Here is a 27,150-nt window from a genome sequence, read left to right as displayed (position 1 = left end):
ATTAACTACTGTATATTTAATTTTATCAGAGATAAAAATCGAGTCTGACACTCACATTTGCAGTGAGCACCACCTACCTCCCAAACAGGCTCATTGATTTCAATGGGATTCCTTGCAGAGTATGGCACTACTCAACATAGGGATGGAAATACCATTGAAAAAGTTAACCACTTAACTACATATTTTTTAATTGTTTAAATGGTTAACTGATTAAAGGGCTGGTCAGCCGGCAGGGCAGGAATGCTCCGGCCAGGCGTCGCTGCTCCAGCTGGGCGTTGCAGGGCCACTGGGATCAGCCGGCCAGCCTGGGGATTAACAGTTAAGGTAGGTTAACCAGTGAAACTAATGCTTACAGGTTAATTGGGTAACATTTTACGTCCCTAACTCAACATAAGAGCAGCAAAATCAGCCCCATACTGTGGAATTTATCCACAGACAATATACATGAAATGTATCAACTTCTAGTTCCATGTGAACATTTCTTAACATTGTATTCACTCTTATATAATAACTTAAATAACAACAATTATATATATAGACAGATACATAAATATAAAATGAATGGGTTAATAGAATATCAATCTATAATCAATATATGTTTGTGACAGGCCACTAACAAATGTCATTTTACCATTATCTGGAATCTTGTAATTTGTTACACCCATTCATTATGAACCACTGGAATACAGAAACATCCCAGATTTGATCTTTCCATCAGAAGTCATCAATTTTCAGATATGAATAATTCAAGTGTCCTCAAAGCACATTAGATGTAAGAATGGTTTAAAAAACATGTATTTATTTATTTTATGAAGTGAAGTGGTCATGTCGGGCATGAGGGCTCCTATTTGATCAAGTGCAGGTCATCTGAGACCACCAGTCTTATTTACCGGATTTTAAACAGAAAGGTTTCCACAAATATGTTTAATGGATACATGATTATAAAAATACTAATTCCACATTACACTAGGCCATCTGAGAGAGAGCATATGAGCACCTGGACAGTTTACTCCTGGCGGAATTCTGCACATGCACAGAGTTTATGCCCCCTTCCCTGATTTTTTTCCTCCTCGTCCACAGAATATAGATTCTGCTGGAGAGAGGTTGCAGTTACACCTTTCACCCACCAGAAGCTGCTGTGGTGCCAGAAGACATAGCAGCCAGTGAGGCAGAAGAGGCTATGTTCCTCACAGTGTGGCCAGGTGAGGAGGCATGGCACGGACAGCGCAGGCACACAGGGCTGGGGGCGTGTTACAGCTGAGACTCAGAAGGGCTAGTGACATGTATTTTGAAATTAAATACCAAAATAATTGAAACTGGAATGATTACATTGTGTTACTCTGACAAATAAAATATGCAGAATTTTAAAATATTGTGTGCAGAATTTTTCATTTTTTGGCCCAGAATTCCCCCAGGAGGATGTGTTGCACTGAGGCATATTTGATCTTGTATGATTCTAAATCGTGTTAACAATACAATTTCTGTATACGGAATGCAACCTCATCTTTCCCCAAGACAAGGAGTAATATTTCTTATGATATTAGTATAACCTGTTTATTAGTTTTCACAATGTTTGAGGTTTGGTACAACACAGTCATTCCATTTTTACTTGACATCAACCATCCTTTAGCAGGTATGAAAACAACTGTTGATCTCAAATGACCTTCACTTCTCCAGAACAAAGCCACTGTACAAAACAAGGCAACTCTACAGCAAAAAAAAAAAATTGTTTAAACAAATGGATGCTCCCTAATAGGCATCTAGTGGTGTAGTGAGACCATTAAGCAATAGATGATCTTTTGGGTGATCTCTGACAGAGGAGTCAAATTTGGGATGTTTTCCTTCATCAGCAGTTTTCTGTGAGCTAGTGTGCCGAATTTCAAGATTTTAGTTCAGTGAAAATATGGAAACTAATTGTGTCAGTCAACGAGCAAGTGACTTGTTACAAGCATCTGTGTATATTAAATGAGATGGACACCCTTGCTTGGCAGTCTCCTTTCCCCTCTGGGTAGGCTCCATTTATTGTATTATTGTACAATGCAATTTAACAGTCTGTCTAGTTTAAGATTATTTTAGAACATGACCTTGGAAGGTAAAACAGACCAGAGAGATGATGGCCATAAGACATGTTTAGCAAGGCAGCAGTTCTAGTTACACAATATCAAGACACTGTTGATCTTTGTTTTAGAAGGAAACAGTGCTAAAGAATTTTCATAGCCTAGTGTCTTCTCCCAGAGCACGTGAAGCTGCTAACCTCGAACATGGGTAATTTCCAGTTATTGATGAAGGCTATCTTGGGACAGGACTTTTGCATTCCCCATGAAAGAGAAAAGAAGGATGACCCACTCACTACTCATTTTGATTACTGAAGTCTTTAGAAAATAACTGCCTCTACATTTCCATGAATGGGACTAATCTATTATGCATAAAAAATAGATCACTGGATACTAATGCAATGAGAAGACGGCCACATTTAAAAGTCATTCCTATATTTAACTTCAATCTTCTTATGCTCATGAATTTCCAAAGTTGTGCAATTCCGATTTTGTATATTCCATGATACCTCTGAGTGACAAGCAAGGCCTCTCTCTCGTACACACACACATACACATACACACACAGAACGATTATTAAGGACAGATACAATGAATGGATGCTTTTGCTGTGTAGCTGGTGTTATATGTAGATATTCAGTGTTGAAGGATATGGACTGAATTCAGAGTAAACTGAAATCTGTTAGGCTGTCAATCAAACTTGTGCTGATCTCTCTTGTTTACACAGGAATACCAAAAATGTCATGATCTTTGCATGTGCACATGCAAAACCAAAAATTATCAAGCATGCTACAGATTGTATTTCTCAGACTCTCAGGGCTGTGAAGAAATTCTCTTCCCCAATTCTCTCTTTACTCATTAATTTCACAGTAAAATCTCAGTAAAGATAGTGTAAAACAAACAAGACAGCATATGGTGATTGATCTACTGCAACTACAATTCAGAAGTTGGGACTTATTCCTGCCTCTATGTTTCATAATCAAAAACTGTTCTCACCCAGAGAGATGAATCAAATATTTAAGAAACCTTTCATAAACAATGGATCTGCATCTGATGCACACATTTAAAAAGCAGTACCTATGTATTCCAGCACTAAGCAGTTTCGTATTCTTTTAGTCAAAAAAAATCCTGAAAAGTGTTTTCATTTCCTACATCCATGCAGTCCCTTTCTCTGAAAAGATCTGAAGCCTTTAACTTAGTAGGATAATATCAAAATAAGCAAATTTAAGATATTTTGGGGTTCAGTCCCGCATTTCTCTCTGAGAAGACAGTTCCAGTAGAACTTCAATGGGAATACTTGTGAGACGCAGAGTTGCAGGATCAGATCGTAGGCTTTTTAGGCTTTTATATTTTCAACTCTTTCCCCCACTGCACAGCTCTCTCTGATACCATGGAACGGCCATTTCTCATCCTTCCTGCAAGCCCTCTGTAAATAGTTTCTAAAAGTATGTAGCTATGCATACAAAAAACAGGTTTTCACCAAACAGATAAAGGAAAAAATAGTTGTGCACAACTCTGCAATTTTCACCAGAAATTTGGTTTTGTACCCATATTTATCCAAAGGTCTGTGGGTTTTGGACTCAGACTATATATTACAAAGTGCATTTTATTTTTATTTTAAATCCCTCTTTTCTTTCAAGCATAAAACTGTCTGTTTCCTTACCATTTCCCCCTCTTGCAAGTTAATTTATTTTTGTATGGTTGCTCATGAGTGCTGGGCTGCTGGCCTTTACTTATTTAGGTGTATTGATGAATCATCTTTTTGGGTAGGAAGAGAAACAACACATAAATAGAATTGGAATAACAAATAAATAATTATAGGCAATCAAATGAGGGAACTGCATGGGTGCCAACACGATTCAAGACTCATATGCTGTAGAGGTCTAACTTGGAGATTGTGGGACAGAGCCATTAAAATTAGTACTATTGTTTGAAGAGCAGAGCAGGTGGCACACAATCTCATTTGAGGATGACCACATTTTCAAAGTGGAAAAACTGGGACACTATTGGGGGGGGGGTATGTAAAAAAACATGGTTGGTAGGCATTAAAAGAAGTTGTTCAGGGGACGATGAGAGAAAAAGGGATAACCATTATTCTGTCTCCTCAGCCAAGCCACATACTTTCCATACTTTCTCTGTTAGCTCAACAGATATGTTGAGAAGGAGGCTGTTTAAAGACTTGTGCAGAAGCAGGGAGGCCAACATGTCAAACATGTGCCAAGCCTGAGGAAACATGGTCTCTGTAGTTTTTGTGCACTCAGCCAACCTCTCATTAATTTCATCAGCTCAGCTGACTGACAGCTCTTTCAGGTAGATGTTCAGCTTTACAAAACACAGAACAGAACTCCGATTTTTGTGAGGGAACAGGTCTATAGCATGGCCCTCAAAACAGAGAGAAACGTAATTTTGAGGAGACATGTTCATCTTACCTTATCTACAAATGCGTAAGGAAAAAGAAAGACCATTTTTCATATACCTTGAGCATCAACCTTTCCTAAACCATGAAGGCGGCACAAACACATTCTTAGAAAATACACTCATTACAGGCTCATGATTATTATCCCCATTTTTCTGATTGGGAACTGAAGTAGAGAGGGATTACATGATTTGCCCAACCTCACAGGGGAAGAATGGGAACTGAAGGTAGATTTCAGACAATAAGTCCAGTACCTTATCCATTTCATCTTCATCCTTTTCCCCCAGCATCTGACTATTAATGTTCTTCTATTTTCTTGGGGATGGAGGGATGAGTGGATGGATTCTCTTTAACAAATATGAAGGGATGAGATTAGGGGAGGAAAAGGGGGGGAAATAACCTTAAAAGCAAACATTTTATTGAAGGGCAGGGGTTGACACTTCTGGTTTTGGTTGGCTTTTGGCTTCATCTCAGCAAAATATTGTCTGTCTGTGTGCACAGCATTCAGCAAACAGAATAGCAGAGGAGTAAATGTATAGCACCATCCATTATCAATATGAGCACTAGGCAGGGATTTTTCATTTCACGACTCTCATTCCCAACTTGCTGCAGTGATTTCATAAAGGATTTTGCAGGCCCTCACCACAGCAAGAACGGAAAAAAAATAAAAAACAGATGAGAAATATGTATTTAGTTTTGTTTTGAAAGGTAGGAATGCTGAGGTCACCCATGGAGATTGGGATTTTAATTTTTATTGCACTAAAACAGCAGCAGCAGCTTTGACAGAAAACTCCTGAATCTTACACAGTACGTGAGAGGAAAACCACACGATTTTATATTATGATTTTAAGTTCTGTTTGGGTACATTTGATCTAAGCTATTTCACCACCTCCTGACAAGGTGACAGCAAAGTGCCCCATCACAAAGCAAAGAAAGAAAAAATATATATCTTTAAATTTTTATCCAGCTACTGTATATGTATTTCATTTTCCAGCAAATCAACAATAATTTATTTCAGTAGCTTTATTAATTCAGCATTTGTAGATGTGTTCTTTCTCTGCATCTCAAATGGCAAAACCCCAAGGTCTTAAAAAAAAAACAAAACTCCACCTCAATAAAGCTGGGCGAAAGTATCACAAAGACCGTTCTCTTTGTTGAAATCATCCGGTTCTCAAGTACACCAAACTTCTTTCAAATTGGAGCAATTTTCCAAAATTTAAAATATTTCCAAAGAAATTTCATACAAACTATATTCTTGACAATTTGAACATTTCAATGGTCATTTTTGCTCAAAAAGTCATACTTTACATTTTGAAGGAAGGGGGTTGCATGTGTAGTCTAATGGTTTAAACATACATCTGAGAGTGACAAGGACCTGAACTCTATTACCACTGACTGGCCTTTGTACTTATATAGCACATTACAAACATCATTCAGCTTCTAAACGTTACCTCCATTTTACGTGTGGGAATGTGAGGCTCAGAGGTCCCAGAATCAGGATTTGGATTCAGGTCACAAACTCTCAGTCTGAGGTCTGAACTTTCTAGCTACAGTGCCTCCTAGACAATCCACTCACACACTGCACTTCAGTTACCCTAGATGTAAAGTGGGGCTAATATCTGCCCTACCTATTTATGGCTATAAATATCTTCAGTCCAGAACATAGATTTTTACTACAAAGGAGTTAAAAACAATTTTACAGATGGAAAAATTGAGTGCTGTGGTCGAGCACATTAGGCACAGGACTGAGTCAACCCACATGAGTTTGAACTTTGGGGTCCTACCACTGACTGCTATGTCACTTAAGGCTTTTCATACCAAGAAGCACTCTTCTCACATATGGAAATGTTCCATTTAAAAAAACAGAAAAGAAAACTTTTAAGCATTTGATATATACACACACAAAAGGAGAGTGTCAACAAGGGCTACATCTTTCACTGTTTCCCAGAAAGTTACCATCCCTGAGCTCATTTCTTTGGTTTGCTCCTTTTGGCAGATTCTATTATGCTGGCCAGCCACATCAGGAAAAGACAGTTATCTACTCCGTAACTGGTGTTTGAGTGATTGCTCTTGTTCATTCAACATAAGTGACTCCCAAGCGGTACCCCTCGGAGGTGGGTAGGAGGTCACAGATTTGCAGACTGCAACACAGCTCTGCCAAAACCAGCATTGTCCCTGGCCTACTGAGTGATGGCATAGTGGGCTGTGAACGTGTGCACCGAGGATCACGTCGCGGCTTGACAGATGTCCTGGATCGTGAAGTGTGCCAGGTAAACCACCAAAGACATCTGCTCTCTGGACGAGTGGGCTCTGACGATTGGTGGTGGAGAGACCCCCACCAACTTGAAGCAGGTCCGAATGCAAGAGGTGATTCAACTGGAAATCCTCTGTGTGAACACTGGGAGGCTCTTCATCCTATCAACTGTAGAGATGAAAATCTGAGTCAACTTATGGAATAGGTAGGAATATAGGTAGAAAGCCAGAGCCCTTCTTACGTACAAAACATGAAGCCACTTCTCTTCATTAGTCTCACGGGGCAGAGGACCAGAAGGAAGATGTCCTGGCTCATGTGGAAAGCAGACACATCCTTGGGAAGGAAGGCCGGGTGGGGCCGGAACTGAACCGTGTCTGGCGGTTCTGAAGTCAGGACTTGCAGCTAGGAGACTCGCCTCACCAACACCACCACCACCAGGAAAGCTACCTTCCACGACAGGTGAGACAGGGAGCACGAGGACAAAGGCTCAAAGGGCGGGCCCATGAATCTGGACAGAACCAAGCTGAGATCCCACTGAGGGGCCAGGGACCAAACCTGAGGAAAGAGTCTCTCAAGGCTTTTAAGGAACCTGACCATCATATTTCTGAGAGAACACCATTTGCCCCTGCATTGGAAGATGAAAGGCCAAAATGGCCACCAGATACACGCTGTTAGAGGAGTGTGCCAGGCCCTAGTTCCTCAAATGAAGCACGAAATCCAAGATCGACTGCACTGAAGAATGCAAAGGGTTTGGTCGCCCAGCAGGAGAACCTCGTCCACTTTGCCAGGTAAGTCTGCCTAGTCGAGGGCTTTCTACTCTCGAGGAGGATCTTCTGGACCCCATCTGAACAGGCCTGTTCATCCGGTTCAGCCACACAATATCCACGCTGTGAGGAGGAGGAACATGATGTTGGGATGCAAGAGTCAGCCATGATCCTGTGAGCTGGTGGGTTCAGCAGAGGCCAGGGAGGGATCACTGACAAGCCTGATAGTGTCCCGAACCAGTACTGGTGAGGCCACGCTGGGGCAATCATGATAACCTGCACCTTGTCCCACTTGATTTTCACTAGTACCTTGCTGATGAATGGAATCAGAGGGAATGCATATATCAGGTTTCCTGCCCACCGCAGGAGGAAGGCGTAGGAGAGGGAGCCCTTGCTTAGACTCCATCTGGAGCAAAACTTGTGGCACCTCCTGTTCTGCCTGGTGGTGAACAAATCCACTTGAGGAGTTCCCCACCTCTGGAAGATCATGCCGGCTACCTCTGTGTGGAGCACACACTCGTGGTGAGAGGAGAAGTCCCTGTTTAGGTGATCCATTGGCGTGTTCCTGGCACCTGGAAGGTGACATGCTTCTAGGTGGATTCCATGGTCAATGCATAATTCTCAGAGACGGAGTGCCTCTTGGCAAAGGGCTGAGGATCCTGCTATGCCTTGCCTGTTGATGTAGCATTTTAAGAGTCGTGCAGGAGTCTTTTAGGCCATGGAACTTATTGCCCATTTGTTCCGCAAACAGGGCTTGTCCATTGAAGGAGATCTTGCATCGACTGCTGAGCCTCCGTGGACAAGTCAGAGCAGAGCACCTAGGAGGTGTGGCACATGGCAACAGCCGAGGCCATGGTTTGGGTGACAGTGTCTGCCACATCCGATGCTGCCTGGAGTGTCACCCTGGCTGCAGTCATGGCCTTCTCCATAATAGCCTGGAAATCCTTCCTAGAAACCCCAGGAAGGGAGCCCTCGAACTTGGCCACAGCTTGCCACATATTAAAATCATAGCGTCCCAGGAGGGCCTGATTGTTGGCTACCCTCAACTGGAGGCTAGAGGATGAATAAACTTTATGCCCAAACAAGTCTAGTCTCTTAGAGTCTTTGTTCTTAGGGGTAGCCCCGGCTTGACCTTGTCACGCCCTGTGATTAACCATTTCTACCACTAGGGAGTTGGTAGCAGGGTGGGTATACAGGTACTTGTGGCCTTTAGATGGCACAAAATACCCTGCGCTCAGCCCTCTTGGAGATGGGTGGCAGGGAGGAGGGAGTTTGCCACAGGGCATTAGTAATCTTAGAAACCCCATCATGAAGGGGCAGAGCCACCCTGGCTAGTGCCATAGAGAAGTGGACACTGAAGAGAGAGTCCGAAGTCTCCTCTAGCTTCTCCACCTGAAGACCCAGGTTGGCAGCGACCCTCTTCAGCAGTTCCTTGTGCACTTTAGTGTCATCAGGAGGAACCGGGAGAGGGGACCCCGTTATAGCCTCACCTGGCGATGATGAGGAAGATGCCAGTGCCGTAAGGTCCTCCACAACCATTGGTGGCTCAGAGGCTTGCTCCTCTGCTCCCTCTTGGACTTGGGGGTCCTCGCGCCCAAGGCTTAATGCACTGGAGGAGGGTGTGAGAGAGAGGCAGCTGGTCTCTCTCAGGCTCTGGACACTGAGCAGACAGCCTGGGAGGGCTGGGTGAACCTCCATGGGAACTGGAACCTGAGGTCACGGGGCCAGTTTTGATGCCAACAACGTAGCTGGCACTGCCAATACCGGAGCTTGTCCCGCGGTCAGGGAACCTCACTCTGAACCAGGGTTGGATCCTGAGCGTTTGCTTCCAGGTGACCAGGCTGGAGCGGAACAGTGGCTCCGTCCAGACTGGTGCCAGTCACTCCACTTGGAGTCCAATCTGGAGCGGGGTTTTAGGGTTGTCCCTTGCAACAATCACAGGGCTTATAGCCTGGAGATCGGGGCATGCCACATCCTGAGACAAAGTCTCATTTGTGACCTATAAATTCTCTAACTACAGCTAGGGATTTACAAACACTAACAGAAAACTATACACTATATAATACAGAAGAAACCTCATTCATACGAATGAGCAGCTACAGCACTAACTGAAGCAGCAACAGTTCCAAGATTGTCTCTGACGGCAAGAAGGAACTGCGGGTGGGGGGAACTGGCAGTGCCCTCTATACCGTGGCATGTGCACGCCACTCCTGGGGCGCTGGAACCGGTCCCCTATGGATACTGCTGAGGGACAACTTCCGGCACTGGTGCACATGGCGAGCACACACACCTAAGTTGAATGGACATGAGCAATCACTCAAAGAAGTAGTTACCTTGTGCAGTAACAATGGTTCCTCAAGATGTGTCCCCCTATAGGTGTTTGCAGGTATGTCTGCGTCCCTGCGCTGCTGATTGGAGAATTTTGGTATTGGTCCATCCCGCTCGCGCTGCTCCTCGCTTACCATGAGGCTAGCCAACATGCACAAAGTCAATTACTAAAATGCCAAAGTAAAGTGGAGGGGGGTGGGTCATGGAGCACCATACGGACACACATCTTGAAGAACCATCCTTACTGCACAAGGTGAATAACTTCTTTTTCTTCAAGTAGTGTTCCTATGTGTGCTCCACTATAGATGATTCCCGAGCAGTGCCCACTACTAGAGACTGGGGTTTCAGAGTCGAGTCGGTTATGAGTGACAGCACCGTGGCACCAAATTTGGCATCTGCAGCTAAATCCTCCAGATGGCATAGTGTGCTGCAAAGGTGTGTGCACATGCCCAGGTAGCTGCTCTGCAGATTTCTGATAGAGGGACACTCATGGAAAAGGTGAGGGAAAAGGAGGAATTTGAATAAGCTGGTTTATATGAAAAGCAGATATCACCTTAGGAGTGAACTTTAGATGTGTGTGAAGAGTGACTCTGTCAGAGAAGAACACAGTGAAGGGGGAATGCACCATCAGGGCCGCTATCTCCCCTATCCTTCTTGCTGATATAATGGCAATCAGGAACTAGTGATGTAAATATCAATTAAAAAAGTTAACCAGTTACATTCTTAAAATATCCTTTAACCAGTTAACTGTTAACCAAGGTCCCTCTGACGGGCCAGTGCGGGGCAGCAGGGACTGTGGTCCCGCTGGGGCTGAGGAGCTGGGGATGCATCAGAAGTAGAAATAATGGGGGAAAGGCATAGAAAACTCTTGTCCCATGAGAGTAAGAGTGTGTTCCACATGGAGGGTTGTCAGATCCCAACTTTGAAGCAGTACAGAGAGCATTTCTTGTTCTGGTAAGTAGCAAACAGATCTACTGTCTGTCTACTGCATTATTGGAATACTTCGTTTAGGACCATCACATTTACTTCCCATTCGGGGTCAAACGAGAACTTGCAACTGAGGTCCTCTGCTGTCGTGTTGTTTATTGCTGGCAGATAGACCACTGATATTAAGTCTTGTGGGAAATGGATTAGGTTCCATACCTTCAATGCTTCCACGCACAAGGAGTGGGATCTGGGAAACTGGGAATATCGCTGTCCGGAGGGTCCCGCCCTCCATTGGTGTTGGCAAAAAGCAAACCCTTTCTTCTTTCTTTTGGCAAAGCCAACAAAATACGAACAAGGTAACAAAGAAAAAGCTTCAGGGAAAGCTAAAATTAACAAATCTAAAGGGAGTTAAGATCCATGAACAGACAGCTCTAGCTCCATCTCTAGGCAGGGGCAGCTCAGAAGGAACTGAGGACGGATTACCAGTACCAGCTGGCTAGCCTCCAGGCAAGTGAGGAGCAACGCACACACAGGTGGGACAGATTGCTACTAAAATTTTCTGATCAGCAGCGCAAGGACACAGACACACCTACAGTGGAGCACCCATAGGGTAGCGTGACCAGGTGTCCGGTTTTTGACCAGAACACCTGGTCGAAAAGGGACCCTGGCAGCTCCAGTCAACACCACCAGCCGGGCTGTTAAAAGTTTGGTTGGCGGTGCTGTGGAGCTAAGGCAGGCTAGTGCCTACCTGTTCTGGCTCCATGCTGTGCCCTGGAAGCAGCCAGCAGGTCCAGCTCCTAGGCGGGGGGGCCACTGGGCTCCACGCACTACCTCCACCCTGATCACAGGCTCTGCACTCCCATTGGCCAGGAACCATAGCCAATGGGAGCTGCAGGGGCAGTGCCTGTGGGTGAGAGCAGCGCACAAAGCCGCCTGCCATGCCTTCAGCTAGGAGATGGACCTGCTTGCTGCTTCCAGCGTGCAGCTCGTTCCATGGTGTTAGGACAGGCAGGAAGCCTGCCTTAGCCCCCCCGCTGTGCCGCTGAACGGGAGCCACTGGAGGTAAGCTCATGCTCCAACCCCTGCCCCAGCCCTGAATCCCCCCATCCCGGAATCCACTTCTGCACCCCAAACTGCTCAGCCCCATCCCAGCACCTGCAGGCCAGATGGAGCCCTTACCCCCCCCTGCACCCTAGCCCCAGCCTAGAGCCCCCTCGCACACCCTAAACTCTTCATCCCTGGCCCCACCCCAGAGCCCACATCCCCAGACAGAGCCTGCAACCCCCCTGCACTCCAGCCGAGAGCCCCCTCCCACACCTTGAACCCCTCATTTTTGGCACCACCCCAGAGCCTGCACCCCCAGCTGGAGCTCAAACCCCTTCCTGCACCCACTTCCCCAGCCCGGAGCTCCCTCCACACCCTGAACCCCTCAGTTCTGGGCCCACCCCAGAGTCTGCACCCCCAGTTAGAGCCCTCATCCCGTCCCCCACTGCAAGCCCCTGCCCCAGCTCAGTGAACATGAATAGGGGTGAGGGAGAGCAAGCCACCAAGGGAGGGGAAATGTAGTGAGCGGGGGACATGGCCTTGGGGTCAGGGCCTGTGGGGGGCAGGGCTAGGGTGTTTGGTTTTGTGGGATTAGAAAGTTGGCAATCCTACCATAGGGACACTACTTGAAGAAGAATCAACAAGTACCTCTTGCAAGAGGAGAAGGTGGGGATTCAATGCATTAGAGATGAGGGACTGGACCCTTGATGAGAGATTTACTTGTTAAAAATGTCCGTATGCTTCCCACATTAACAATTATACACAAATCAAACTTTCATATGATATTTTACTGTGGCAGAAAAATGCATGTAAGATTATTTTATTGTCAGGAGGACTAAAGAAAAGTCAAAATTACAGTTTGCAAACCAATGACATGGGAAAATTTGGGACATGTTTTTATCATCAACTTTCTTTTTATTTAATAACTTGAGGGAATAAGACCTAAAGAATTAACTTGAGCCCTCTTAATTACTGTAGATGTACCACATATAAGAAAAAAATATTCCAGAATTAATCAAAATAAGTTGGTGAAAGGAAGGAGAGAAAGTGTGTACAGGTGGTGAGAAACACGGACCCTATCCTGTAAACATATACTCAGAAGAGTCACTCTAATCATTTCAATAAGATTACTCAAGTAGGTGGGGATTACTCATCTGAGTGTAGTTGCCAACATTATAATCTTTCTCCAGAAATAAATCTTCAAATAAATAGAAGCCCTGGGGTTCACCAAGCAGTGTATTTAAAGAGCCTCTCAACTGGGAACACTTTAAAACTAATGCAGGTTTCAGGCTGCTTTCCCAGGTAGCCAAGACAAAAAGCAGAAATCCACCAAAACCCTCCTTTTCCATCCCACGACCGTGTACTGTGACATCACAATAATACGTGGTGATGTTTCTTCATGGTAATGCAACATTGCTAAAGCACACAGAATACAGAGAGGGGAGAATCCAAAAGGTTCAGTCTGTGTTTGCTTCCAAAGCATCCTAAAGTTCAAAACTCATTCAAACTATAAAGGTCTCCTGTTGGGGACTCTGATCCCCTTCCACAGCCGATTCTGGGACCCACTACTGCCTGTAACTGTTGCCTGGGTACAAGAAAGAGCCTGGCTGCCTGCTACCTCTAAGCCAGGCCATTGGGGGTGGCTAAAAGCAGCACTAAGCTGCTTTTCCCACACTCCTTGTGGAACATCTCATTCTTTTCCCCTTTCCCTCTTCCCAAGAAACCCACATCCTGCCTCCCTGTAGTCTTGCTGGGACACTGGCAATCCCACTGCCTTCTCCTCTCTTCCATTCACCCTGGGAGCCTTACTACTGTCTTGGTGTTCCAAATCCTGCCTACCCAGGAGGATGCAAACCCTATCCTGGGATCTGCCCTATGCCCATGAGAAATAAACCTTTCCACACAATGTATGTTGTTTCCTGCTGCCCTGGAAGTGGTCTTTCCTCCCAACTCTATGGAGTCTTCACCTATCAGACATTTCTCCTCTTATCTCCTCTTACCCACTTGAGTATAACCTAAGTAGCCAACACCACTGTTTAGGATCAGAGGATGGAAGCTGTCTTCTTCTCCTTGCTTTTCTCACAACTCTACAGTGGAAGCACAGACACTGTAGGGAGCAGAGCAGCAAGCTGCAGCACAGGAATAGTAAAATAGTATGTCACAGTAACTATAAGACAGCCAGAAGGTGGAACTGCATTGAAAACACTATCCAGTGCCAGTTGCCCACACAGGATAGATGGATGTTACCTCTAACCCCATACACAAAGCAGAAAACTAAGACAGTTCTAACTACTTTCTTGAATTGTACTTGCTGTTCATATGCAATGAAACAGTTTGGAACAAGGCAGTTTCACCTCCAGTCATTATCTGAATGGATAAAGAAGAAACCTTAATATTAAAAAGTGGCAGGTTCCTATTGGCCAGACAGTCTAAGTAGCTATGAAAATCTCTTAGGCAAGGAGTTTTACATGTTGCAAGAGCTCAGTATCAGTCCTCCAGAGCTATTTGATGACAAGGACATAAAACTGATATATTTGCACATTTTATATTGACACAAATGAAATAAATGTTTGTAGCTACAATTTTATAAAATTGGTAATGGAGAGGAGATACAGAAAAACACTTATCAGAAATTCTTAAGAGCCATAACTGGGATTCTCTGCAAAATGTGGACTAACATTTTTGGACTGGCAATAAGAGATATCAATGAATACACTGAAATATAAATCTATTTATATAAAAACGGCCAGACTGGGTCAGACCAAAGGTCCATCAAGCCCAGTATCCTGTCTTCCAACAGTGGCCCATGCCAGGTACCCCAGACAGAAAGAAGAGAACAGCTTTAATGTATCTGCACTCAGAATGAGGTTAATGCACAAAATATTTACATGAGCAGTTGACTGTATTGTTTACTTTCAATTCTTTGCAACATCTTACCAACCAGAAACTAATACTCTGAGCAATCTGCTTCACTCAAAAGATTAATGCAGATGGTATGTAAGAAAAAGCATTTTAAAAGATTCATTATCAATATCTGCTGTACTAACCTACACTAATTCTCTCCCATCTTCTTGATTTAATGCTCTCTTGTGCCCAGCTTCCCATCACTACATTAGATCAATTGAATTCCTTTCCACCTTGGTCACTATGTTTATTTCCAGGGATCCCATGCTTCAGTGCACTTCAAAGATTTTCATGAAAATCAAGAGTAAGTACATACTGAACAGCTAATGATGCATGGAGGCTGGAGTGGAAGCTTGGCTGCTCTTTAAATCCCTCCAAATGCTAGCTTGAAACACTCAAGGAGGCTGTTCATGCTAGGTATGGCCCTCTTTTCAATATCCATGTTTCTTGAGTAATGAAGTATAATCTCATTATCATTTCAGATAAATTAACTGAAAATGTTGGCATTTTGCACAGATAATTCTCTAACCCATTTTGTTCATTTTATTGAAACATTAAAAGCCAAATTTTCCAAAATGACTTCTAATGTGTTCACAATCAAGCACAGGTGCAAGTGACAGAAATTAGACATTTAACTATCAGATTTGACTTGCAGATCAAGTAGACATCTACATGCTATAATTTGCACACACAGTCAATTGCAGAACCAGACTGAGGCTCCTTTAAAAAATTGGCTCTAGACATTTTACTCACTGCATGATACTTCACTGTAGATCCTTTTTATAGGCAGGATTTTTATTTTGAAATAGATGGAAGAATACCACAAGAGAAAGGAGTGTTCTTTTGCAAAAAACATATGTATTTGTCAGAGGACATAGCCCCGACTCTGCTGCATCTCTGTTGTTTTATATAAGATTTAATCTAGTAATTTAAAATCTGGTGCTGAGATTAACCAAACCACTTACTTGAGAAAGAAAAAACATCTAAAATAATATCAGATTTCAGATGTTCTATCCCTTTTCAATTTGTATATTACAGTCACAATAGTAACCAAAAAGGTAAGTGGGTAATTAATTTTCATTAGAATGTAAAGTTAGACAACACAAAATGTCTTCTTCACTGTCACAGCTAGGGGAGAGAAAAAGATAACAGGCGACTGTACAAAAACAAAAAAATAGCTTGAATCTTTTTTTGTTAAAAATAATAACTTGAGCACAGAAACAAGATTTATGGTGGTTTCTTTAGTTACCAGCATCGCTCACACAGAGATAGTGAATTCTAAATGAAAGTATGAAGGAGGAAAAAAATACCGTGAAACTGACTGTTTCAGCTTTAATTATGTTATCCTGTGAATAGAACATCTGCAATTTTTTTTTATATTACTCGAGTAACAGTTCTGAAATTGAACACTAGAAATGTTTATTTGCTACATTAGAAAGATAAAACTAGACAGCTGGTTGGTATGCTTATAGTGCTTATTATCATACAGAGATTCCGGAGCAACATCAAGATTTAAGAGGAGATTGGTGAAAATCAGGCACATGGTAGAGGTGGCCCACTCAGATTCAAGGAAAATGTTTGACAGCATTTAGGGCCTGCTTTACAGAAGTGCTGAGCATTCAAAGCTCCAAAAGAAAATTATGGCAAACATCAAGACATTAGTGAATATAAGTGACAATATCCTTAAGAACACCACACATCCTACCATGAAAAGGGTCATTCTGGTGGCATTTCATGTCCACTGGATGAAGAGGATATAAAGGTTGAAACTAAGGGAAAATAATAAAATTGTGGTTCTGGAATGAAGACATACTGCTCATATATCAGACACAACCTTACACACACAGATGTACAAAAACGTACCTTTCTGTCATGACTACTGGGCATCCCAGGGGTGTTCTGCTTGAGGAATCCTGCTGTTGTGGACCATCTTGTGGGGTTTTTTCGGGAAGGTTCTTCTGAAGAAAAATTAGTATCACTTACAGAGGTTGAGAGGCCAATCAATGCGGGGTCACTGCTACGCCGTACATGAAGAGGCATATCTGAAGGAACAAAATAAACTGTAAATAAACAGCAAGTAAACTGAATATTCTTCCCCACACACAAAAATATATTTTAAAACTTGGGTGACTGGTTGTAACAAAAGAAGCTGGCACAGACTGGCTAGCTTCTGACCTCAGGTAAACTTCTAGTGGATATGGGTCTATTTCCTGAAAACCACCACCAAAAACAACCACCAATTACTCCCTCTTCTCTGAAGAGAAGACAAGTAGTGAGTGGGTCCAAGGACTGAACTATTTGAAGCTACTTCTTGGTTTTATAAGCAGAATTACAATATCTTAAGCGCCTTTTACTTTAGAAGGTTTTTTTTAATCAATTGACCAACCTGAGACTACCTGCAGCTATTTAAAAAATGTAATAGAAACCAACTATCCAGGAGACTAAGCCAGTTAGCCAGAAGCCACCATTACAAAACGTGGGAAGAGGGTGCCTTGTCTGAGAGAAATGCCCTGTTAAGAAGCCCAGTCCCCTCCTCCTATCTCCTCAGGAAAGAGATGGGAGCAGGGGTTTCTACAAGGTGCTGACTCTAGACTGTGCTTTCAAATCAGTCACCAGCTAATAAATACCCAACATGTTTGAAGTCCCCCAGCCCTCTCTCTCCACTGAAAAGGAGCACGCGTGCACAAATGTGCACACACGCACACCCTCCTCTCACTCCAAAGCCTCTTGGGTTGAGAATGTGTCTCTGTTACTCTATCCCTCGCCCAACCTCCTGGCTGCTGCAACAGGGATGTGTGTTACCTTACCCTACACCCCAGCCTTCCAGCTGCAGCAGTTAGCAGGCAGGATGAGGGAAGTATTTCATTAGCAATAATTGAATGCAGCAGCTATGAAGAACTGTAGGAAAGAAATCTTTATTATACATGCTAGGCAGTCAGCTTGCATTAGTGAGCCCCTGGTGATTTCTTATACTAGGTCCCGCCTGAAACATGATTAATTTTTTCCAGTTCCACTTATTATACTACAAGGAGTCTGCAGCATATGCTCTAGTGACCCTTTCTACCAACCCTCCTTTTTTCCCTCCTCTCCAAACAGCCCTCATTGCCTGCCTCTTGTGCCATTCAATGCTTTCCCTTTCAACAACAGAGTGAGAGTGTCATGATTTTTGTCATCTGTAGTACTGTACTGATACAGCTGTGCCGCTGTAAGAGCGCTCGTGTAGCTCCGTCAATATTATAAAACCATCTCCAATGAGTGGCGGTAACTGTGCACACAAGCGCTTATGCCAGCAAAACTTATGTTGGTCGAGGTGTTTTCTTCATATGGTCTCAGAGCGTCACAGCTAAATACAAGGTGGAACACATAGTTTAACATAAGTAGTTAGCACATAGCCTAAGGGAGCATTCAAGGTGCACTGGCCCCTTAACATCCTGTGGGTGGAACACTTTTCACCAAAAGATCACTCTATATCTGACCTCTCAGTCCTCATCCTCAAAGGAAACCAGCACAACACTTTCATACAATGAGTCTGGGAGCTTAAATTCATAACTTTGCTAGACACTAAAAATCATAAAAGATATGGCTTATCTATAACCCCAACTAACAATCTATAACCAACTAACTTCCTTTTTTGTGCTATGACTACAGGGGTGTTAATGCGCCACTTCACCTTGAATGGTCCCTTAGTTTAGCATGAGCAGTTAGCACATATCCTATCTGCTCAACTTTGTATTTTGCTGTGACACCCCGAGTTCCCAGACCTGAGGAAGAGCTCCATGTAGCTCAAAAGCTTGTCTCTCTCACCAACAGAAGTTGGTCCAATAATAGATACTACTTCTCCCACCTCTCTCACTAATGATTTTTGCCAGTTTCTGTCTGTTCACGGGGCTCTGAGTAACAGAAATAATAACTGGTAAAAAAATCCATGAAAACACTGAGCTCTCAGCAGCAGAATCAGTGAAGCAGCCCAAAGACAGCACTACATTGATTTAAGTCTGGTCCACGCTCAGAAAGTTATCTTCAGAACTGTAGGGCTAGAAACATAACCATTTTTTCCTTTGGCAGGAAAGATTAGATTCTACAGCAGCTGACAGCATGTGTCCCACACACATTCAGCAGAAAACATTTCAACAGCAAAAATTCAACAAGTGAATTTTCCAGGCTCTGCAATGTCAATTTATACGCTAGCACACTGAGGCCCTGATCAGCACTGAGATTCTGTTGTAGGTGGTGTTACAATATCACACAGACAGACACATTTCCTGCCCTCCAGAATGTACAGTGCAAGAATATTAGTGTGATGAATATTTATTTAGCAACATGATTTCCTGTCTTTAAAAAGTGTTCACTGTGAGTAGTACCCAACAGCAATTACCACATTTTGAAATGAGCACTACTGGGGAACACAGCAAAAGAGAAAAATTAATAAGAATGTTTTGATTACCATTACACTGGATTGCTTCCTCTTTCAAAACCTTACAGTTTATTACACTCCAAGATTTTCACAATAGTTTTACATCAGCACAGATATGAATGTTTTCTGCTAATGATTTACAATATTTAATAAAATCAAAACAAAAGTGAAGTAATTAGAGACATATTTCAAGAAGGATCAATTAAATCCTACAGAATAGCATACACACACTGAAGTTACCTTACTTCTTCTAGCTACTTTCTGAATATTACATATGCATATACTCATACAGCACACCATCTCAAATACACTGTGTTTTTGTTGTCAAACTGCAATGGCTTTGAAAACTTAAGTCATCGCTAAGCAGCTGAAGCTAAAGCATCACATATCCTCTAGATCGTAAGCACAATAAAAGAAACACTATGGAATCCCAAGACAGCTGTATAACAAAGATGAGACAGCTGGAGTCACAAGCACCACCACCACAAAGCTTAATGAAGTGACCACATTAAGAAAGGTATCTTAGTTCTTGTCTTAGCTCTGAACATCATCTCTCATTTATTAGATTAGCCTGGTCAGGCAAGTGGTTCTGTGGTAAGAGTTGTGCCACTTAAGAAAAATGCCAATCTATATTTCAGTTCCAAACAGCAGTCACCAGAATATATTTCTCGAGTTCGCTATCCAGCAGTACTTAACCCTACTACATGCACGAATAACTTACAGCCATGTAACCACTTAGTTCACTTGCTATTAGAAATATTTGAGATTAGAAATCCAATAGATACTTGCTAGCATGCTGTCCCTCGCTTATCATTTTCTCCCTAGCAATTACTTGATGTGATGATTTTTCAATGAACTGTTATAAGCAGAGTAGATTAAGCTGAATTTTAATCATGGAAAGAACATGAAATTCTACAGACTACTTTTCTGAAAGAGATGGCAATTAACACTTCATTGCCTATCTTTCTGCAGCAAAAGGTAATCACTTACACCTTGCTAAACAGTGGTGTCTTTTCAAAAAAGACAGCTGTTGCACAAACAAGGAATCCCAAATATTAATATGCATCAGGAAAAAAAACTAATATAATGAGGACAGTATATAGCACACATAATACACTTAGTGACAAGCTTCCCTAAGGAGGCGTTTTCAGTCATTTCTTAGACACTTTCCTGAAGGGCTGGAGAGGGGAAAGAGTCTTGTATACACATTGCTAATGAGAAGATATTACTTGCTAACTAACTACTGCTGACATGTACATAGCCAGCATGAGGTCTTTCCCAAATTGATTCCATGTTTAAACATAAAAGTGATAGATGTTAATATCCAGACTCTACCAAAAATGAATTATGAAGCATAATTGTTTAAGGACATATTAAATTTATTTCCAGGTTACACATAAGTAAGTTTTAACATGACACTTCTTGCCTTATTGGAACATGGGTGGCAAGCACACCCCTTGCTAAAGCACAACTTTTCCAACAGATTAATCTCCACCATCCCATAATTATTGCAAGTTATAAGTATCGTCTCCGTCTACACTTTTCTACTTCAAAAAATATATTGAATGGATTTTCTATTAAAGTATTGTTGGTTATAATTTTCTGGTTTTTCCTATTTTATAGATTTCAAAAGGATATTCTCTGAAATATTTAAAGAAAAAAAATCAAAGAAAATGAGCTTCAATAATTAAACCACCAGATGAAGTGCGCATGGGACCAGTGCAATGTCACTGATTCCAGGATGACAGCTGATAGCATTTGATGTCTGTGGTTTCTTTGAAGATTGGATAAAACAGCAATGAACTCTAATCACAAGGCTTCAAATTCTCTGTGGCACTAATGCACTGTAAATATTGATTTGCTTCTGTAGCTAAGGTGCCTTTTAAATAACCACGAGAAACGGTAAATCTAATAATGAATTACAGAAAGTTTTACAAGTCAAAGAACTGGGAGGGAAATCAAATACAAAAAAATCATGGAGAGGTGTCACTGAATCAATGCTTCTGTTACATTTAAGGAGCTTATGTACTTAGACCACATTTTCAATGCCATCACTTTATGGTTAAGTTAGAAAACTATTATCTGGTGAGCTGGAAAAACCCTGAGGGAGAGAAGGCCTCAATTCAGAGGCTGGGAATTATCGCTGACTGGAAGTCGCTTTAAAAAAAAAAAAAAGGCTATAAATTAAAAACCTTCTCCCTGTATATTCTACTCTTTCAACGTTAGGGAGACAGATGTACAAACCCCTCCTTCCTGCCAGCAATTCCATTTTTATTATAAAAGGATTTCCATCTTTCCTGATTCTCAGCTGTAAGGAATATGTTATTGAGCTGAGTGTGTTTAAGGATCTGGCAGCTTTGTCTGTGAGCCCAGAGTATCTAGTCATGGGAGAATGTCATCAGTGCAAAAGGAGGATCTTTCGGTGGCGCAGACTAGCTGATAAACAGAGTTCCATACCACTTCGTCCCTGCTGATACCATAGATGGGACAGCTGGGGGATGGGGGAAGGCATAAAAGCTAGGAGACCTCTGTCTTGTGCAGTTTCGGTTCAATGTTTCAGCCCTACAGAGTCATTCACAGCTGATGAGGCCCTGCATACAGTGAGCCTGAGATAGGTAGTTCAGAGTAAAATCATCAGGCTACTTTTACTTCATCTCCCTGACCCCAACTTGTGCTTTGTGCTCTTCACCCAAAGCCAAGTATCTAGCACATGACAGATGGGTTTTAAATTAAACTACTTAAACAATAGGCAAATAAAAATGTGGAAAAATATAGCAGTAACTTGATCAACAATTGGAGACTATATTTGGTTAAGTATGATCACGTCTCAGTCAAATTAATTGTGTTTTGCCACCATAACTGATGGGTGCACATAAGCAGATATCTAAACTAACCAAGAGTTAAAAGCAGGACTATTCAAAATACTGGGTAGAGCCACAAGTAAAGACAGTTTCGACCCCCACAAGTAAAGACTTCAGACAATTATCCTTAACTGAAATCTATTTCATTTTTTAAAAGGTTGACATTAGTCTCAGGTTTTAAATGTCTAAACTTCCTGGAACTGAAGTTTCAAATCCCAGCAGAGATAATTCAGCTCTCTAGTCTTCCAAGTTAGATTCACTGAGTTCCATGCTCTTCCCTAATCTCTACAGAGTTAGAAGTTTCTCAGCAGAGAAAACTAGGCTATTATTCATTTTTCAATTCTATGGAAATAAGAAGATGTTCATTTTTGAAGAATTTAAAGCAGTTATAAACTGGACTTCAAGACAAGTTTTTTAAGATGTTTATTGTCAGAAGAAGGAAAAACAATGGGAAAATCAACTGATTGCGAACTAATCTACAAACTATTGGAACCTAATAAGAGCTAACGCTTGTGAACACTCTTCTGGAAGATTAACAGAGAAGCACAATCAGAAGCTAGGTATCTAATTAAAGAAGAAAAAATATTAAAAGTACCACTGTGTTCCAGGAGCAAGAATAGCAACTCCACCAGACATATATATCTTATTTTAAAGGAAACTGAGTCGCCATTATCTGGCTGGTTGCTGGAGAGGCAGTGCATGGGCTAAATTGCATAACCAGATATGCTATTAGCTCAAGGTTTTCTGAAAACTGAAAATAGCAGTGATTAACAAAACAAAACAGAAGATGCCCAAAGTTTGACCAAATATTTTGTAATTGGACTGACAATCAGAAGATAGTTCTTTAAAACAGAACAAAATCTTGATTACTAAGTTGTTTCATGCAGTTAGACACCTATCACCTGGTCCTAAAAAAATGACATTGGACATTAAACAGTGGGTACTAACAGCTAACAGTTGTGACCATTTTAGTGAATGGAATTTAGGATCCATGGAAGAGAAAAGCAGAGACCAGATCTGGTCACTATTCTGAGCATTCTATTGAAACTGAAGTGTAATCCACATGCCTTATACGGCAGCATTTCATTTTGTTTGACCTAAAGAAAGGGAGAGAAGCAGTGGGGAGGAAATGTGTGCTGATGCTTTGAGCTCCTCAATCTCTGGACCTAGGTTCGCCATGTCCCACTTCAGAGGGTCATGATGGGCCCTGAAGTCATCCTGCACAAGAAGGCTACTGGGTCCCGTGACAGCCTTGTCCAGGGAGGAGGAGGGGCTCAATTCTTTTCCTCCATTTCCACCACATCCTCCATGGAGCCATCTCCTGGATGTCAGCACCAGGATCGGTGCTGCAGTCACCAGGGCTGGCTCCAGGCACCAGCTCAGCAAGCAGGTGCTTGGGGTGGTCAAGGGGAAGGGGCAGCAAGTCGGGCTCTTTGGCGGCGGGTCCCTCAGTCCTTCTTGGAGGGAAGGACCTGCCGCCGAATTGCTGCTGAAGAAGAAAGTGGCCCAGTGGAGCTGCTGCTGCTGATCGCGGCTTTTCTCTTCCCCCTGCCGCTTAGGGCAGCAAAAACCCTGGAGCCGGCCCTGGCAGACAGGATCCAGTGCTGAGCAGGAAGGAGTGACAACCCATTTGTCTGAAGCCACTGACAAGGAAGGGCCCAACACCAAGTCAAACCTCCAGAGGTTCCAGTATGACCAGTGCATTGGCCACTGACTCGCTAGCCAGGTGCTGGCAGGGGGGCCAGTACCAACATCCACCGGCACATAGGCTGGGTACCGGTGATGTACTCTAGGCAGAGCAAAAGATTCTCCTTTGGACTCTGAGCAGTCTTCTCTTGGGGACCATGGCCAGAGGGGCTCCAGCCCCAGCTGCGCTGGTGGGCCAGATCAGCCCCTGCCACACGGGGGGGGGGGGCTTTTTTAATCGGTTAACCGTTTAAATATTTTAAATTGTTTAAAGTTTTAACTTTTTAAACAGTATTTACATCCCTAGTGAGGATTAGCACGTTCTTGCCTGACTTAATTAGATCTGGGAGTGGGGAAGAGAATGCCTACAGAGTGAGAGCCATACAGAGATCTAGAAAATGTGTATTTTATGCTGAGCCTAGGGTGACCAGATGTCCCAATTTTTCACATTTGCTGTCTGGTCAACTTAGCTGAGACCAAACCCTGCACCACTTTGAATCCAGCCTACAGATTTCTGTTTCACCAGTATCTGAAAGGACCAGTCAGCAATTTTGATGTTTTAAATTATTTACAATCTTTTCTGGGTGCATTAAATGTTTAAAACATTTCTGAACTCTCTTTGAAACTGACTGGGAGCTACTAACATCTATTTATCAGGGTTTTACATACAATAGCGCTGAGGTTCACTTTTGTGTAATGCTTTCTGAAAATACATTCTGGCCTGTGCTTCAGCAAAGGCTAAAGCTGAGGTGAAGGAAGAAAGGGTGTGTAATACTTGTGTATAAATTTGCTTAGCATCCCCTACCCTTGTCACAAAAACGGAAACTGTTGTCTATTTGCAGAGGGTCTTAAGAAGCATCAATACTATTTTTTACGTTTAACGAAGGAACTAGCTTTTTATTGCAACTATTTCACAGTTTATTAATCGGTTTGTGTCACTATATATGGTTTATATGTAACTGCACAGAACCAACAAAGTCTGTATACTAATTATAGCATCACTATTTAAATTAAGGGTATGGGATTGCTCTGGTGTCTTTGGCCAAAAGTTCCTTTGTGCCTAATGGTTTGCTGAGTATTAACAAATTGTCACACTTCTCCCAGAGGTAGCTGCATTCCAGTGGTGATTCATAAGTATTAGGTAGACTGTAAGGGGTTTCAGATCTTTGTATATTGCCTTTGGTTTCAAATGAAAATATACTACCATTATTAGAAATCAGTAATGTTAGCTACACCACATCTGATTTAAAACAAAATACATCCCTATTAACTCTGAAGGGAAAAACTTAATGTAGTTGCTTAGGCATCTTTTCTGTTCACCTGTTTGAGCATGACAAACTGGTTTGGGATGTCCTTAGCACCATTTGAAACATACTATTAACCTGTTAGTCAGGAGTATTAAATACATAATTTAAGGAGGTTATGTAATTGACCAAAGATATTTTCTTATTTTTTCATAGTCTTTTTCAATGTAAAGTAGAAACATACATTTAATCTATAGAAAAGTATCACCATTCATTTGGAGAGTAAAACTAGCCTTGCAGTCGTAAAAAATACTTACACAACTCACAGCACTTACAAATATTTTCTTTATAAAATTCAGTTCTTTCCAAAATGAGGACAAAATTTCCAGCAATACAACACAATAGGTTTTAAATACTTTTTAAAACTAAGTAATGGGACTTCTATCACTTCCACTGGGAGACTGTTCTACAGTCTATTAGGTTGATCTGTTAGAAAATTAATTCTCCTATTCATCCGGTTTTTCTCCTTTATACAATTTCATCCCATTACTATCTCCCTTTGGACAACTAAACAATCTTTTCCCCTCTTCTGTGTCACAGGTATTATAAATTTCCCACACTGGTTGTAACTTAGCCAAGCAATAGGTATCATAGCTCCTCCCTCTCTTCCTTTAATCCTTTTTGGTTGCTGTTCTGATTTTGTCAACATCCTTCTGATATTAGTGTGTTCAGAAGCTAGGTGCTCCACAGTACCACATCTTCCTTTTTTGCTACCAAATGACTATCAACCAAAAAACTTCTCAAAGTAATAACTTTCCAGATATCCCTCTGATTAAGTATCTTTGTTAAATGTAGATGAACATTCCTCAAGTGTATTAGCTCACATTTTTCCTGTGCCTTTCAGGTTGAAGTGTGTTTTTTCCAGTGTACACATTTAACCATTCTACATCTCCTTGTGTAACTTATCTGTCTTCAGTGTCATCATTCTCTCACCTCACCAATTAGCAACATGCAAATTTAATTAATGTGCTCTTTACAGTATTGCTTCTGTGTTGCTTCGAGACCATTAATAAGATGTTAAATAAAACCTGTCATAACAGCAGTTCTTCATATTTCCATGCTATTTAATTATCATGGCTCTATCTTCTAGGAACTAGGAAATAGTATGAAAAGCTACACTTGAGTGTAATATTTTCACTTAAATATTTATTCTACTGTTTTACTGGGGTCTACATTCAGATTACTCAGTTTACTGCCAACTTTCGTTTCTTTATATAAAGGATAGTGCCACAATTACCTTTTCATGCTATGTTGTGATATTTGCAGCACCACGTACTTCATGCCTTTTCAAAAGATACAAGTGGTTTAAGTAATTTCATTAGCTAAAATGTATTCAGATCTCAGTATTCACCTTATCTGAACCTTATTAAAAACATTATCTATATTTCCACTTTCCCAAATATTCCCTTTTTTAACCTTCATAATAATTATGTTTTAATATTACACATTCACAAGCATTTCCAAACGCTAACATAAAAAAAAAGTGACAATTAAGTAGACTACAGACTACTTGAACTAATTCTATATGCATGATTACAAAATAAACATTACGCAAAAGCGTTGTTAGAACTAAAAATGCACATTCACATTTATATCCCTATCTGCCAAGTGAATGGGAATTGGGCAGTATTAAGTATTAAAAGCTCTGTCTGTCTGTCTATCGTGAATGAAACTTTAAGAGTACCTTTTGCTTAGCAAAAATTTCAATATATTTGTCTGCTTGCACATTTGCCACAAGTACAGGACATGCATCCTCATCATTAGCAGTGTGAAAATAAAATTTTTAAGAACCCTTGGACATACCAGGAGAATAGTGCAAGGTGACAACCACGCAGCAACCAGCATCACCTAACAAGCTTAGCTTTAAAAAGAAAGAAACAGAACAAACCTTTAGTAATTGTGTCATTTTTCAAATTACTTCCTCTGCCAGAGCCTGTTTTGAATTTAAATTTCAAAAGGTATTCAGTCCAACAATCTCTTCACAGATTTAATGATCAGAAAAATAATATCTATTGCCATGGTCCTATCTTAACGATAAGGACATATAAAACTCTTCATCTTGAAAGTCCTTTTCAATACACACTAATTCTCTCCTCCTATTTTGAGTATGTGTATTGAGAGCTGGGAAGATAAAGATCTTTGCACCTTCAAACTGTCAATCTCTCCTGACCCTGGCTTTCTTTCAAAATTCTCT

General features: G+C 41.8%; 1 protein-coding gene across 11 annotated transcripts in view; it reads right to left on the bottom strand.

The window, feature by feature from the left end:
- Positions 1 to 27,150, bottom strand: part of PARD3 (par-3 family cell polarity regulator) — a 648,004-nt gene that overhangs the window by 352,479 nt on the left and 268,375 nt on the right. For all 11 annotated transcript variants that reach the window (XM_030550179.1, XM_030550184.1, XM_030550177.1 and 8 more), the window contains exon 4: positions 16,555 to 16,733. In XM_030550179.1, the coding sequence (XP_030406039.1) occupies positions 16,555 to 16,733 (179 nt within the window). The remainder of the gene's footprint in view (positions 1 to 16,554; positions 16,734 to 27,150) is intronic.

This window comes from Gopherus evgoodei, chromosome 2 (genome assembly GCF_007399415.2).
Source record: "Gopherus evgoodei ecotype Sinaloan lineage chromosome 2, rGopEvg1_v1.p, whole genome shotgun sequence".
In the NCBI taxonomy this organism is placed as follows: domain Eukaryota; kingdom Metazoa; phylum Chordata; order Testudines; family Testudinidae; genus Gopherus; species Gopherus evgoodei.
Note: the sequence above shows the minus strand (reverse complement) of the source record. Positions and strands in the feature narration are given on the sequence as shown.